Source organism: Crocodylus siamensis, chromosome 1, assembly GCF_052110815.1.
Source record: "Crocodylus siamensis isolate JL-2025a chromosome 1, ASM5211081v1, whole genome shotgun sequence".
Classification (NCBI taxonomy): Eukaryota; Metazoa; Chordata; order Crocodylia; family Crocodylidae; genus Crocodylus; species Crocodylus siamensis.
This window is the reverse complement of record NC_143395.1, coordinates 117679876-117696097: the sequence shown is the minus strand read 5'-3', so window position 1 is coordinate 117696097 and position 16222 is coordinate 117679876. Positions and strand designations below refer to the sequence as shown.

Genomic DNA, 16222 nt, shown 5'->3' with positions numbered 1-16222 from the left:
ATTTTCTGCACAGAAAATTCAGGCTCATTAAAGTACCCCCCAGTGCATGCCTGCAATTAGAGGTCTGGAGAACAGAGCATTTGAAGAGAGGTTGAGGGCCATGGGACTGTTCAGTCTGGAGAAGAGAAGACTCAAAGAGGGCTTAGTAGCAGCCTTTAAGTATGTAAGGGGTGAACATCAGGGGCTAGGAGAACACCTGTTCATCAAAGCACCTTGGGGGAAGACTAGGAATAATGGTCATAAACTAATAGAGGATCGCTTCAGATTAGACATTAGGGAAAAACTTCTTTACGGTTTGTGTGTCTAGAGTATGGAATAGACTCCCCCCAGAGGTGGTAGAGTTAACTTCACTGGGGATCTTCAAAAGACAACTGGATACACACCTTGCTGGAGTCATCTGACCTCAGCAGTCTTTCCTGCCTTGAGCAGCAGGGGCTGGATCTGATGATCTCTGAGGTCCCTTCCAGCCCCTAACTCCTGTGAATCTATGACTCTATAAAATTGGGATGGGCACCCACCTCCTGTGGCCCTCTGCTGCCTACGCTGACCAGAAACAGCTTGTTCCCAGGCAACATCTATGCATACAGTACAGTGCATTAGTTAATGTGCCGTTTTTCTTGTACCTGTATGTACAGGTACTAAAAAATGGCACATTAGACTAATCAACTCTGCAGATTATGTATGTAGATGGTGATGCTTTACTGCGCAGTAGATTAGTCTAATGCACAGTAAAACATTTTGTGTAGATCCACCCACAGGGTCCTTAATCTTGTTTTCAAAACTTTTTTTTCATTTGCTGTCCCCTAAAAACTTTTGAATAGAGGTGTAGACCCCTTTGGATTGCAAGTGTGGGTATTTATTTACTTTTGATTGATCATAGTCATCTTTTGCGGACCCCTTAGACATCATCTGCAGGCCCCCAGGAGTCTGCAGACCCCAGTTTGAAAACTACTGATCTATGCATTTAGGCACATGCACAGGCCAAATGAGACGTCCTTATTCAATTTGTACCCCTCAGCAGTTTTGGAGCTTATGAAACAGGGTGAAACAGAATGGTCTCTGGGCTACTGAGTAATTACAACATTAGAAGCTGAAAGGAAGAAGCAGAAACAGAAGAAGGAAAGGAATACTCTTCCCATCAAAAGATCAGGAATGGCTGCTGGGGATTGTATATTTGTGTGCAAAAAACAGCAAAACCACCATTCAATTATAAATCCTGAAAGTTGAGCTTGATTTACAGTGGGTAAAAATTTTCATTTCAAAACTTATGGGCAAATCTGGCTTTTTCTCTAATCCAAAAACAGGCATATTTTCTTCCCAAAAACAGGCATGACTTTATCTTCCCAAAACAAGACAAATTTTCAACCTGAATTTTGCTTCTGGGTACAACACAATGAGCAATGTCCAGGAGTTTTGCCAAATTTCCATTTTGCTTTTTTTCCCACATTCAAAAAACTGCCATTGACTTCAATGATAACTTGGCCCCAAAATTTTATGACATTCATTAATGAAAAACAGCAATTAACAGAAAGTGTGTGATTTGTGCCTGCACGGGTTGACAAAACATCTGAAACAAGTTTTGTGATTGGCTCGTGGAGTGACGTTTTAACATATCAAAAGAACTTTTAAAAAATCACATTTACTGAATCTTATAAAGAACTACTGATGTAGCCAATTTGGGATGTGCTAATTGCAGTCCAATCTAAATTTCTATGAAACCTGTAAAGGGACCTGGTATGTGGGGAATATTACTCTTAATAAAAATAGTTTACATTTTCCTAAGTGTCTGATATGTTCCAATGAATACTAAAATGTTTCATTCCCTTCATGGGCATCCAACTCCTATTGAAGACAATGGGAGTTTTGTATATGAAATAATTTTGGATGACATTATATGCACTTTACCTGCATGTTATATGCACTTGATGGTATATGCATTTTACCTGCTATTTTGCTCCACCCAAATCTGAGAGGGCGGGTGGCAAATTTAAGAACATGCACCCACACCAAAGTGAAATTTGGGATGGGTAGGAAAGCAGAATCCCATACCCAGTGAAAAGAATTGAGAAGATCTGTTCACAACTTTAGATCACTTGGATAAGGAGAGAGACATCGTGTGGTTACTGGGCCCAGCCCCCCTGCTCTGAGCAGGAAAGGCTGCTGGGGTCAGATACAGACAGTCCTCGGACTTACGACACAATTCGTTCCTGAAAACCATGTCTTAAGTTGAAACACCATAACTTGGAACTGCTTTTCCCATAGAAACAATGCTTTAAATAGGGGTTGGTTCCTGAACCAAGGCCAGATACCCTATATTCACCAAAAATACCCCAGAATTTTGTACTCAATCAATTATAGATGAGTAATATAACTACATTAGTGTATCTATATTGTAAATAGCAATCACATTGATTTGGAAGGACTTATTTGAGTTGACTTTACTGGACTTTTTGAAGGGCTCCTGGCTGGAGTCTTCTTCGGAGTCTTGTCTGCAGGTTTTTCTGGAGTCTTGTCTGCTTTCTTAAAGAAAGTGTCCAAGGGAGTTTGGACAGAAGTTCTCCAGGTTGATGGGCGACACAGTGAACTTGCTTGCTGGCATGGTGTAGCATCACATCAAGAGTCCTAAAGTCAAACCTGAGGTCAGAAAGTCAAAACAGGGTGTCAATTTATGTGCCCTAAGTGCCATTGGGTGTAACTCCAAACTTCTTAAATCGAAGACTGCCTGTAACCCCAGCAGCTGGGGCTAGGTGTCCTGAAAGCTAGGCAGGAAGTTGGCCTGCCCCCACCACCCTGCTGCCCTAAAGCACCACAGGGCCAGAGGCTCGGGGCGCCCAGGGGAGACCAAAAAGACCCTCCCGTGGGCGTGGCCAAGGCGAGTGGGCGGGGCCGGGCGCCCCGTTCGGCGCAGGGGCGGGGCCTGCGGGCGCTGTCCGGGGCCCGCGGTGCTGAGCGCGCGGCTCCTCCTCCCGCCGGATCATGGGCCTGCTGCCGCTGCTGCCGGCGGCCGCCCGCAGGCTCCGGGCCATGCAGTAGCGGCGGGCGGGAAGCCGGGGCCATGGCGCTGCGGCTGCTGCCGCTGCTGCTGGGGCTAGGGCTGGCGGCGCGGGGCGGGGAGGGCGCGGCGCCCCTGGCCGAGCTGCGCTCGCAGCTGTCGGGCGTGGAGTCTCTGCTGGAGGAGTTCCGCCTCCAGCTGCAGCCGGGGCCGGGGCCGGGGCCGGGCCGGGGCAGCGAGGGCTGCCGGGGCAGCAGCTTCTCGGCGCGGCCCGACGCCATCATCCGCACCAAGGACTCTCTGGCGGCGGGCGCCACCTTCCTGCGGGCGCCGGCGGCCGCGGGGCCAGGCTGGCGGCCGTGCCTGGAGGCCTGCTGCGCCGAGCCGCGCTGCACGCTGGCCGTGGTGCAGCGCGGGGCCGGGGCCGGGGCCGGGGCCGGGGCAGGAGCGGGGCTGCGCTGCTACCTCTTCGACTGCACGTCCCGCGGCCGCGCCGTCTGCCAGTTCGCGCCGCACCGCGGCTATAGCAGCTACAGCCTGGGCGCGCCCGGCCGCAACCGCACGCAGCGCCCGCCGCAGCCCGGTAAGGGGGGCCGCGCCGGCCTGCGGGCTCTCAGGAGAAGGCGGGAGGGCTGCACCTCGCCCAGCCGCAGCGTCTGGGTGGTTGGGCCGCCGGTCGGTGTATAGGTGTGAGGGGGTGGATATAGATGTACATTCGTGTGCGTGTGTGTATATACATCTATTTGTGTGTGTCTGTGTATACATGTATATGTGTGCACCCTGGGACATGCTTTCTGCTTCAAAGAGCAGGGCTGGCCTCTGCTCTCTAGGGTGGGGGTGTGGGCAGATGCTGGCCAGCATGGCTCCCTAAGGTGGAGGGGCAAGGTGGGGGCTTATTCCCCCCTCAGTGGTGACAGGGGGTACACATGCACACCCCACCTGACAGGCCACACTCCCTGCTCAGGCGACTGGTTGCTGGGGGGCATCAGTCACCTGTGTTCCCTCCAATCTCTGCCTGGGGAACCGCAACCAGGGTCTGCCTGGCTGGAGTGGAGCAGCAGCCTCTGTCAAGGTCCCCCCCTCACTGCTTCAGTGGCATGGGCAGGGGGGTGTCCAGACACATGGCCCCACCATCCTCCTGCCTTGCCCGGGGCTGGGGCTGACCTGGCCTGGCCTGCAGGCAGTGCTGAGAGCAGGTGTGGAGGAGCAAGCCAGGGTAGCAGGGGCAGGGCCCTTCCCAGCTGATTACAGCTCTTTGACAGGCCAGCCCACACACAGGCAGTGGCTGGCTGGGCAGTGGCCTGGAGGTGACACTGCTGCAGCTGCAGGTAGTCCCGTTGCAGCCAGACTGGCCATGTGGGACAAGTCCTTCATGCCTGCGGCTGCCTGGGCCAGCTGAAAGGTGCTGGCAGGCCCAGAGCCTGACAGCCATCCACCGCAGGGGCTCATGTGCCTGCAGTCACTGCCACCACCATTGCCACAGCTCCTGCATGGTGCTCACTCGTACATCTGTAGCTGCCATGTGAGATGGATGAGTAGGCACTATGCAGAAGGCACAGCAGCAGAGGTGGCTATGGGCACACATACCCCTGCAGTGGGCAGCTGCTGGGCTCTGGGCCTGCCGGCACCTCCAAGCCACTGTGAGTAGCCACAGACACGAAGGACTCATCCCACACAGCCAAACCGGTTGCCAAGGTGCCCCCCCACAGCTGCAGCAGCATCACCTTCACACCACTGCCCAGCCAGCCACCACCCGCACACCCTGGGCCAAGCTCTCATGGAGCTCTGGCCAGCTGGGAAGAGCCCTGCACCCACAGTACAGCCCAAACTGGCCCTGCTATCCACCCACCCACCTAACCCAGGGCTGAGCTGAGCCAGCTGTGGGCACTGCTGAGAGTCAGTGTGGAGGATCCAGCCTGAACTGGGCCAGGCTGCAAGGGCAGGGCCCTTTCCAGCTGGCTGCAGCTCCGTGACAGCCAGGTCCAGCCTAGGCATAGGGAGCTTGGAGCAATCCAGGTGCACAGCTCCTACAGCCACAGCTGGCTGAGAAGGGCCCTGCCTCCACGGCCCAGCCCAGGCCAGCCCCTTTGCGCCCGCTCTCAGTAGCACCTGTAGGCCAGCCTGGCTCAGCCCCACAACCCCAGCCCCAGCCTCAGCCCTGGGCAAGGAGGGTGGATGGCAGGGCCAGTGTGTGAGCAGCCAGTGGGGTGGAAAGCTGGGCAGACCCCGACTGGGGTCCTCATGCCTGTACCCAAGAGGGGAGACAGGGGAATTTAATCCCCTTCCCTGCCCCCCCACTTCACCTGAGGCTGCTGCTGTGGCTGGCTCTGGCCATGCCTCCTGCCAGGCAAACTGCCAGCAGGGCAGAAAGGGTCCCTGTGCTTGTGGGAGACAGGGGAGTTTAATTCCTCTCCCTGCCCCCCTTCAACTGAGGCACTGCCCTGGCCCTGTGTCTGGCTATGTGCACCCCACCCCTCCAAACCTGGAGACAAACCTTGCAAGGGCTGCTTCCCCCTTCCCCTTCCAGGTGCACCCCAGCTGGAGACCCTGCAGGCAGAGTCAGGGTTTAAACTCCTCCCCAATCATACTCAGTGGAAGGGAGGGTGTGCTCTAGCACCCCCTGGCTCTATCCTGAGCCACTGCAGGCATGTGGCTGCATTTCCAGAACCAAAAACAAATGTCTATTCACTTGTAAATTGGTTCAATCTACACAGGTTAAACTAACCTGCAAAGATTGGATCAATTCAGGCTCAGGCTTTTTGAATGTCTGTACTTCACCTAGGAGCAAGGAGCAGAGCTGTACCTATGTACTTTATTATGAGAATGGAAATTTATCTTCTGACCTAAATCTGTTAAGTGCTGTGTGCCATTGGCTTTACCTATGCTCTTTCCATTTCTGAGTTAGGATGGTTGTGATTTTATAAATAGGGACTTATGACTTCCTAATGCAATTACACTGAAGTAGAGTTGTGAGGGAAAAGATGGAGGCTGTGAGGCCAGGCAGGGTGGGCCTGCCTCTATCCCTTCCTTGGGACTTACCTCATCCCTGTGGGGCTGAGGCAGCTCCTCCTTGCACCAGGAAGGACTGGGAAGACCCCCTGAAACCTGCTTGCAGCCCTCCAGTGTGCCATGGACCCTTGATTGAGAACCACTGATTTATAGCTTATTCAATGAGGTTTAGATAAAGTGCCCCCATGGCCATTTTGAAATGTGCAGGGGCTTAATACACGTGAGGGTGAGGCGATGCTGGAGCCATCTAATTAGAATGTGGAACAGAGTCTGATTCTGATGCATTGCAATTAGAACGTGAACAAGAGTGCCTATAGCACCCACAGGTTCCAAGTCACCTGAAGAACTGGTTGTAGGTACAGTGCCACACCATGTCATTCATGTTTTTTTAAAAACCTAGAAAATTATACCTAACAGAACTATGTTAAAAAAACATTACTATGATTGCATTGTCAGTTCTCAAGACCAAGGAAGTGTCAGTATGAAGTGGCCTTCATTGGATCCTTTATATGTGCATTATAATATATTCATTGATTATATAATTATAAATTATATTTTTAACCATACTCTGCCTCCTCCAGTGAAAAGGTTATACTTACTTTGGGCATGAATCAGGGTTATGTAGTGAAAGGCACTACTGACTATAGGACCTCTCCATTATTTCCTAAAGAAGTAATAATAAGGGGTTTCATAAAGAGAAAGGATAGCTTGATGATAAAGACAGCTGAACGCTGAATGGATTTTCTTCCTGCTTGTCATAGAATATTTGTGTGGTACTAGTCATGTCATTTAAACCAAGCATGTGACATCAGGTCACTTAGGATAGAAATAGACATCATCAAATTAAGCAAATCTGTTGAAACGTATTCTTCTGGGGCTTGAGGGGCCCAGTCCTGCACACCCCAGGAATCCTCACACAGGATCAGGCCCCTCAAGCCCTGGGAGCACCTGCCCACTGAAGTGCATCACCAGGGTTTCATGCCTTTAACTTATACAATGATATCAAGTCCTTAATATTCTGAACAGCCAAGCCCTTGGTAACAAACACTCAAACTTAGTGATCTCTTTTGAGAATTTTTTGAGAATTAATCCTTCTCTGCCTTGGTTCTCCATCTCTAACATTAAAATAATAACACCACCTCACTGGAGAGTTCTTCTAAATTAATCAGTGAAGTGTTTATAGAACTTTGGATCCTATAGTTACGAGTACCAGAAAGGAGGCTATGAGGAAATTAATGATTCTTTGTTCAGGGCTAGGTTTGGAAATACAGTAAATATAGGGTTAGTGCCATGTATTAAATGATTTTGTGTGCATGCATGTAGATTGGTCTTCCTCAATTAAATAAATTTCATATTCACTATATAATGAAGCATCAGCACGTGCAGCTGAGGTGTCATATGTAACATATTTATAAGTGAAATAGAGTATGAGAATAAAACAGTTTCCTTCCTGGCTACATCTAGACCATCATTCAATAATGTTGAACAGTTAAAAGCATGAAAACTTAAGTATGCATAACTAAGCTTCAAATTCTGCATTTAATGTTCGTTGGTATATCTCTGTTTCCTTCTAAAACACAAGGAAAAGAGCAGTGCATCTGTGTACATTACAAGTGGCAGAACTATATATTTTAATGAAGGTTTAGAAGCCCACGAAAGTCCTCAAACTATGTAGGCAGTGGTTGTTAACAGGTGTGCATCCTAGGGGGCTGCAAGATCTTTTTGAGAGTGCCATAGGGTGCAAGGAGATAAGCACTCACTTTTCCCTGCCTGACCCCTATGCAAGGCAGTAAGCCAGGCTCATCTCTGCTTGGCTCCATGCAAGGAGGTAAGCTCGCTCTTGTCCTGTCTGCCTCAGCATGAGGAGTTAAGCATTTCCTCCTCCTTCTTCCCCCTCCCACTGAGTGAGCAGCAAAGTACAGGCTTGTCCGTGCCCAGGTCCAGTACAAGGAGGTAAGATCATACTCATCACTACCCTGCTATTTCCTGGGCAGGTCTGCATAAGATGTTTACTGCAGAGTTGCCTAATTTGCTCTGCACTAAACTTTTCAAAGTCTACATATGCAGTGCTATTAGGATGGAGTAAACTAATTAACTCCATAGTAAGTTAGTACTTGTAACAGGTGTAGCCACAGTGAACTTGTTGTAATACTGAAGAGATGAAAACATATGCACACTGAGATTTTAAGGAATAACAAATGGAATCTGCTGCAAAGTGCTTGATTTCAAACCATAGGGAAGCAAAATGATAAATTGACATCTCAATCACAGAATAAGTAGGAAGAATTCTGTTTCCCCCAGTGAATAACTAATCTGTTTTATTATTTTAAAGAAAAAGACCAGCCTCCCCAGAGCAAGGCAGGACAAGATATTGTGCTACAGTCACCTGTTGATTGGGCAATTTTGGATGGCCGAGAAAGTTTAGATGACCATGGAATCATACAATATGAGTGGACTTTAATGCAAGGTGATCCAGCAGTCGATATGAAGGTACACATAGTAGCTCATTTAAAATCAATTGTTTGTTGTTAACTGCGTGTGGTTCTTTTGTAAATGTGGCAATAAAACATGCAATGATCTCCCTTTACTCAGGTGGACATGGTTCATGGTAAAGTTAGGATAATTTAAAAAACAACAGTTGTATTTTATATGAGTGATGGAAAGAACATAATTAGCAGTAAGGGAAATTAACAGTATCACATAAGTAGGTTCCAAAAATCTGTTAGATATCAGCTCTGCTGTCTTCACTGTAAATGTTGCCTTGCACATTGTACTTCTTGTTCAGCTTCTAGGAGCCAGGTCAGACACCTCAGTAACTCCATTATTAAAATAACATGATAGTTTCTCTAACAGCTTGTTGTAAGGGCTTGCAGAGAAACTGAAGGTGTTGTACTAAGACTATCTCCAATAAGGGATGCTTCAAGATGACCATCATATGAGATTTAAAATACAGTCTTGTTTCATCTTGAAATTAGACACTGGCCTGGTCCTTGAGAAGCTGAAAAGACCTAGAGAACAATCCTTTGCTGTCTGATAGAATTCCCCTAACAAAGATACTGCATAAGCTACAGAAATAAAAGCCTTATGCACAACTGCTCACACCCCCCATCTTGACAGCATGCTTGGGACTTGTCCCAGCACATATTCCTGTAGAGCAGTGCTTCCCAAACTTTTCCTCAGCATAACCCCATTTATGATCCCATTTCCTTAGCATAGCCCCACACTCCCAATCCACAGCCCCCCACCCCTGTGACTCCATCTGCTGATGTTGCGACCCCATTTGGGATCGTGACTCACAGTTTGGGAATCACTGCTGTAGATATTTTGCATACTGCTAATGCCCATCTTTGGTGAAGACACTCAGGATTTACAATCAAGCAACTGAAGGCAAAGTTTGTCCCAACAGCTGCATTAGGCAATCAAGTTTTTTTAATCCCTCAAGTGTTAATTTAAGGTCCTACTGTATTTACATACACAGTCTTAATAAAGCTTGCCATGTAGTTCACAAAAGATTTGATGAACTGTTAAGAAGACAGTTGGGTTTTGATGGATGGTGCAACAGATCAGGGGTGGGTTTTCCCACATGTCCAGTCAATGGTTCTTTAGCCCCAGTCCAACAGCACAATAACACCCAAGAGTCCTGCTGTCCCAACACTCTGTAATTAATGTGCCATAGTGCACAGCATAGATATGTGCTGCATGAAAAATACATAGCCCACCAAGCAGTGGTAGTCTCAATGCCTGCCACTGGATGTGGAGTTAAAGTTGGGGACCCTTAAGGAACCACTAGCTGTTCAAGGTTTGATGAACATATTTTGAGTTATACCTATTTAGTAAATAAGGTCTGACAGCTGTTGGGACAAATTTTTTCCTTCCATTGCATCATAAAATGCAATCATCCTCATTAAAGATGACAATTAGACCTGATTTATTTCAATAGAACTGAACAGAATTTGACCTTCTGTGTAATTTGTATTTTGCTCGTCTCAGAAGCACACCCCATACAGGTACACCCCAGGGAAAGGGGTGGCTAATGTGCTTTTAAGTTGCCTTCTGATTTGGAGCCTTTCCAGGTCCATTATGACCCCAGTGCCAATTAGTAGCTCACCCCTCCTGCCACTGGCAAGTGGTCTCTGGGAGGATTAGCTGACAGCATTTCCTCTATACTACTCAGCCTTCTCCCAACCCACATACTAGGCACATCTACACATGCCCCTACGGTGCCATTGTTACTGCGCCATCATTTAGTACTTCCAAATTTAGCCCCTATGTTCCCATAGTGACATGCTATACCAAAGGAGTGCATCACTACAGCGACATAGCTGCAGCATCACAGTTTGTCTGCCAAAACTACATTGCCCTAGAGTGTTGTTACAGTGACGTAGCATCATGTGTAGACACGCCCACTTCCTCTAAAGTCGAGGAACCACAGCTGACACTGACTCCCAGGTGACTCTCAGGTCTGTGTGGTAGCTTAGCTTTCCAGCTAAGTGTATATTGCTATACCACTCACAAAATAAAGGACTAGAATATTCAAAAGTATTAGTTAAGCCAGTGCTGAGCATCGTAAAAAATGTTACAAGGCCCAGTTCTTAGACTAATCAGCCCAGTGACTGATCCGCCCAATCCTAGATGATTTTTAGGGATTTCAGAATGGGAGTTTGCTGGAAATCAGCATGTCATTGTATGTCTGTGTATTTAATATGCTGTTTTGTTGATACAAGATTGAAGGGTCAAGAAGGCATTAATTAACTAGGTAGGTAGCAAAGTATGCCGAGCCCTTGAATGGAATTTGAAGAACACCTGCCACCTTTCTTGTAGATAAACCGAAGCGCTAAATATCTAGGGTTGTTAAGAAAAAACCTTTCAGAATATTTTATTTATTTAAATAATGTTTCTGTAAAATAAGCATGATTGAAGAAATTACTTTCGTCATGCAACAAACCAGAAATGTAAAGCCATAAATGGAAGTGCTGTTAAATTAATATGCGCTATGGGAACCTGCTTCCAGATCATCAAAAGTCTATTGTCTATTTTTAAAACCGTGTATAAATCCAAAAGTACCAGAGAGACTGGGGCTAATGTTTAAACAAAATAAAAGACAGCTGCTGCTTTGCATTTAAGTACAAAAGAACAAACAGAAATCACAGGTGTTGAAAGGGCTTATATAAAGAGATCCTATCATACTGCAGCAGGCTGCCAGTGGAAAGAAAAGGTTTTGTTTTATGATTACTTAGTTTAAGCGTAATTTGCTGGTCTAATTTCTGCTTATGTGCTGTGGCCACTGAACTGTGCAACAGGCAGGTTTTTTTAATTATAACCTGGAAATTTGCTGCTAGCTTCATCAAAGATTTAGAACAAGCAAGAGAGATTCAGGATCTGCTCAGAATAGAAAGGGAAGAGAAGAAAAGGGAAACTAGAAACTCATGAGGCTGTATTCTGCTGTCTTGTACAGAAATACATTCTGCAGACTAGAATTTGGCTGAACAGGTCATTGCATTTGAATTCTTCAAGTTGTAATAGCCATAGCCATTAAGTCAGAGGGGGGAAAAAGTAATTTTAAAAAGCAAAAGTAAACTTTGAAATCAATATAAAGAAAGAACCAATAGCCAAAGCATCATGTAACTAGATGGCGACAGGACCGGATACAACCATTGTATTTGGCAAGCAGAAGTAACAGCAGGGATATTACTTTCATCAGAAGAAATAACTGAATTTATCAACAAACCATGTTGTAAATCAGATATTACAGTCAGAGCTCTTTTATACCTTGAAAATTCCTGATGACTTTTACCCATGAAGATGCCATTTTGAATGGGTAAAAGTAAAACTCTTCACAATTTTTCCATTTTTTGTTATTAAAGATGTTTATAAGGGATATCTTTGCTCAGTATTTCTCACATGGAGCTCAATCCTGTAAAATGTTGAATGCTTCCTGGAAAGTGCTATACACACACAGTGGCCCTGTTGAAGTGTACAACATTTCCTAGAAGTTGTCTAGCACCAGAAGTCTAATATGAAAGAAGTTCCTCTGAGCCTGTGAAAAGTATGTCTCCGTTTAAAAAATCCACAGATGTCAACTCTCTCCTGGAACTTGCCACCTAAGTAATATTAGTCATTACACTGCAGTAACACCCAATACAGATGTGTTCTTCTGGAATAAAATTGCAGGAATAACTTCTCCATTTTATAAACACACCGCTTATGTGAGAATAAAATTATATCATCAGGAATAGGGTACCTTCACAGAGAGTTGTTCCCCAATAGTTGGTTCCTTGTTTAGGCAAGCTTTTACCCAGATATGGGAACCAGATGGTATCAGGTCCAAAACTGATCTGTATTACAGCACTGAACAGGACATGTGGCTTCAACTTTAAGAACCAAAGCAAAATTACACAGCAAGAATGCAGATCAACTGTATCAATTGTTTTGTTTAGCCAAAACCCAGAAGTGTTCTTGGCATCTAGTTAGGCCTCTGAACTTGACCTTTTATCTTTATTACTCTTGTAGCTACCTATTTACCAAATCACAGTTTCCATGGGCTGCTTGTTCTCTCGTCTTGGTCTCTTTGCTAATCTAAATCAGTTCCCACAGGTACTTTTATGGCTCTCATCTTTCAGTGTCACATGATATAATTCCTTTCCCCAAGTAGCTCCACTTTCTACTTGGACTGTCTGTAGAGATTAGACACCTGATAACTCCAGTGTTTTGTTTTAGTTTTCTAACACGACTCCCAAGCACTCTCGCAGCTTTCATTCTCTCTCCCTTGACTTCCATTTGTGTTTTCTCTGAGCCCATTCATGTGCCAACTATGTCCGAGTCAGAGGGCCTAGGTACCACGCAACTGCAGTTTGTACCATCAACAGACCTTTGACCATGTTCTTTAACTAAGCTAAAATCTTGATAGTAAGGCTTAAGATTTCCTTTCTGCTACAAACTGCATTTGTGTTGTAACTGGAATGAGAGACATAACCCAAGCTTTGTCTGGGTACAATAGGGGTGGGCAAAATATGGCTTGTGGGCTGTATACATCCTGCCAATTGATCCTATCCAGCTCATTGGCTGCCTCCGGGAGCCTGAGGAGGTATGGCTGCACCCCATGCTGCTCCACTCTGCTGCAGCCAGGAATGGGCCATGCCACAAAGCACAGTGCAGCACACAGATTCCCCGCATCCACCCTACCCCAGCTTCCACCCTACCCCTTCCCCCCGCATCCACCCTACCCCGGCTTCCAGTTGGCATTGCAGCTGTGCAGTCCTGGCACTGCAACTGCCAGCCGCTGGGCCTGTGCAGAACAGGACGTGATGCAGCATTCTGAGTAGCCATCCCACCGCCCAGCCACTGCAATGAGCACTGACAGCTGTCCCTGAATTTCCCAATGAAACACAGTGCCAGCAGCAGGTCATCATGGTGGGTGAGCAAGGCAGACAGGATCACACCCCATCCCTTGTAGGCCTGGCTGCCAGTGGATGCCTGTGGCACTCCAGCCCAAATTATTGCCTGGGTTACAAAGTTTGGTTGCCTATTTTTTTTCTGCCTACAAATTGCAAATGAGAATCAGGTGCTAAATTCCAACTCAAGATCGGAGCCTTAGAGCTTGTTCTAAAAATACATTCTTTATCATACTTCATATTAATATGGATGTAGTTTGTACAGCAAGACCTGGCTGCAATACCCCCCCGGTGGCCAAGCAACTACTGCCCTGCTCTGGGTCCTTGGGCTACCCTCCCTTTTTACATTTCTTGCCATATCTTGATGGATCTTATAGTGTTTAGGGAGGTTGCCCAGGGTCTCAGAGTGAGCCTCAGTTCACCTCAGTCAGCTAGTACTACCCATGCTCAGCTGGCAACAGTCTTGCCCCTTGGGCACTGACTTGTGCCTTGACCAACTGATTAAGCCAGGAGCACCACAAGTCACCTTGCAGGCTGTATTTGTGGCCTCCTGCTGTACCCATGCTGTGAACCTGGTGTGCTTGAATATTTTGAGACAAATCTGGGCTCCTAATTAAATACCATAATTTTTCTGTAACATACCTTAGTAACACTGTTCATGCTCTTGAAATAGGCTAGTCATCCTGGAAAAGCCAAGTTTTCTAGGCAACACAAAGCCAGGTTTGGAAAGAGTGCAAAAAGGATTTCACCCATCATCACAGTAGTCATTAGTAACGTCACATATGCCATTTGTTTTCTTTATGCTAACATTTGCGATGTCAAGTATTTGGGCACAGAAAATTATTATTAAGACCATTGGTGATGCAGAGAGGGTTTACGTGGGTTCACGTGCACCCCCTGAGATCATCCGCTGCTGACACTGCCGGCAGCACCTGCAGGCATTCACTGCTCGCCACCACCCCCTGCCGCCAACACCAGTGGTGGTGTCTGCAAGCAGTTGCTGATCACCACTGGCCGCTGCCACCATTGGCGGTATCTGGGGGTATCTGGGGGCGGTATCAGACCGCCGGTCAGCATTCGCCACCACCCTCTCCCCCCACCACCACCAATGCTGTGGCTGCCTGCAGGAGCTTTCCACTCGCTCCCGTCACGCCCCAGCTGCCATCACCACTGCCACTGCCTGCAGGCGGTTGCCATGTCCCCCTAGCCTCCAGGGGCACATGTCGTTCATGATCAAGATAATAGTTCAACATTTGGCAAAACCAAATGGAAAGCAGGAAAAGATCAATAGCTATTGACTGATAAATGAGCTTAAGCGAGCTGGTGAGACTTGAAAAAGAAACATACGGTAGTTGATGCTACAGTAGCTTGTTTAAGAGAGAGAATTTAAAAAATAAATATGCCATGTCTTTTCTTTTTGTTAGGTACCTCAGCCAGGTACACTAAAGTTATCTCACTTTCAAGAAGGTGTGTACATTTTCCAGCTGACTGTGACAGACACTGCTGGTCAAAGGAGCTCAGATAATATCTCTGTGACCATTCTTCCCATGGTTCATTCTGCATTAGGTGAGAAAATTATTAAAATTATAGCTTGAATGACTGTCAGGTTATATGAATTCCTCTGTCTTGGTGGAGATATGAATACATATCGTAATCTTACTCTGCTTACAAGTTATAACAGTACCTTTTTGTCTCTTCACACGACTACTTCAGACTTGAGGGGTAAGAATCACTTTGTTGGTAAAGAGGAAGAAATAATACTTTTATGCTTCTGAATCACTTGGTTACTGATGAACATGAAGAATTGGACAGCAGAACAACAGCCCCCCTCTTGCATATCAAAATGGTGCATTGCACAGTTTACGGAGGATCAATAGAACATGGCAAAGGCATAAACTGTAGAAAAGGGACAGGCAATTATTTCAGGTGGAGGGGTGCTTAATGAGGGTTGGTGAGCTGTCGAGGGCCGCATGGGTAGCCCTGCCTCTTGACAGGTGCCTTACCTCCTGGCCGCCATCTTGAGACCAGAAGTCCCACCCCTAACCCTAATCCCTGACCTTTGCCACCAGAAGTCCCTCCCCTTGCCCCCCAGAAATACTCATTTTGGGAACGGGGTTGCCATCTTAGAACCAGAAAAAGACAAATCATACACTAAATGTCAAACACCTACTATAACATATTTTAATTGTATTACAAATAATATATTTGTCATGATTTGTGCTTGCATACTGTATATAGAGGCGGTTGCATAATAACTTGAAAATAAATTCTTAGTCTTTTATATTGTGGGGGGGTATGGTTGGGGGGTGTATGCATATGGTGGGGTGTGGGAAGGTGGGGGTGTTTATGGTGCAGTGTGGGGGTGGGGGGGTGGTGAGGTGAGGGGGAGTTTGTGAGGAGGTGTGGCTGTGTGCAGGGAGATATAGGGAAAGTTGGCGGGTTGTATGGCTCAGTGGCATACTGTGGGTCTCTAGCGCCCGGGGACTAATACTTACATTTGTGCCCCAATGTCCACGGCCAGTCACCAAGCCTGGAAATGCTGGCAGTGAAACCGGAAGTGCTGCTAGGGGACTGAGTACGCACTGGAGGACCCAGCTGGTGCCCTGCCCCCCCAGGCCAGGGCCTGGGGGCATGGCCCCCCAACTCCTCCCCATCGGTACACCACTGGTGTGGCATTTGTGGGGTGTGGGTGTGTGCCTCTGGAACACACTGTCCACTTCTGCAGTCAATGCAAACAACACTGGGGGGGGTGTCATTTGTGGGGTGTGGGGGAGGATGGGAGGAGTGTGAGGACGCCACCCCCTACACTCCCCCTACGGCGCAGCAGCAG

At 47.1% G+C, this 16222-nt stretch overlaps 1 protein-coding gene across 4 annotated transcripts in view; it reads left to right on the top strand.

Annotated features, from left to right (window-relative positions):
• Positions 1 to 2937: 2937 nt before the first annotated feature.
• The window catches only part of LRP11 (LDL receptor related protein 11), a 32131-nt gene continuing 18846 nt past the window's right edge, over positions 2938 to 16222 (top strand). For all 4 annotated transcript variants that reach the window (XM_090041288.1, XM_090041279.1, XM_090041271.1 and 1 more), the window contains exons 1-3: positions 2938 to 3575; positions 8334 to 8491; positions 14817 to 14958. In XM_090041288.1, the coding sequence (XP_089897414.1) occupies positions 3056 to 3575; positions 8334 to 8491; positions 14817 to 14958 (820 nt within the window). In that variant the 5' untranslated portion in view covers positions 2938 to 3055. The remainder of the gene's footprint in view (positions 3576 to 8333; positions 8492 to 14816; positions 14959 to 16222) is intronic.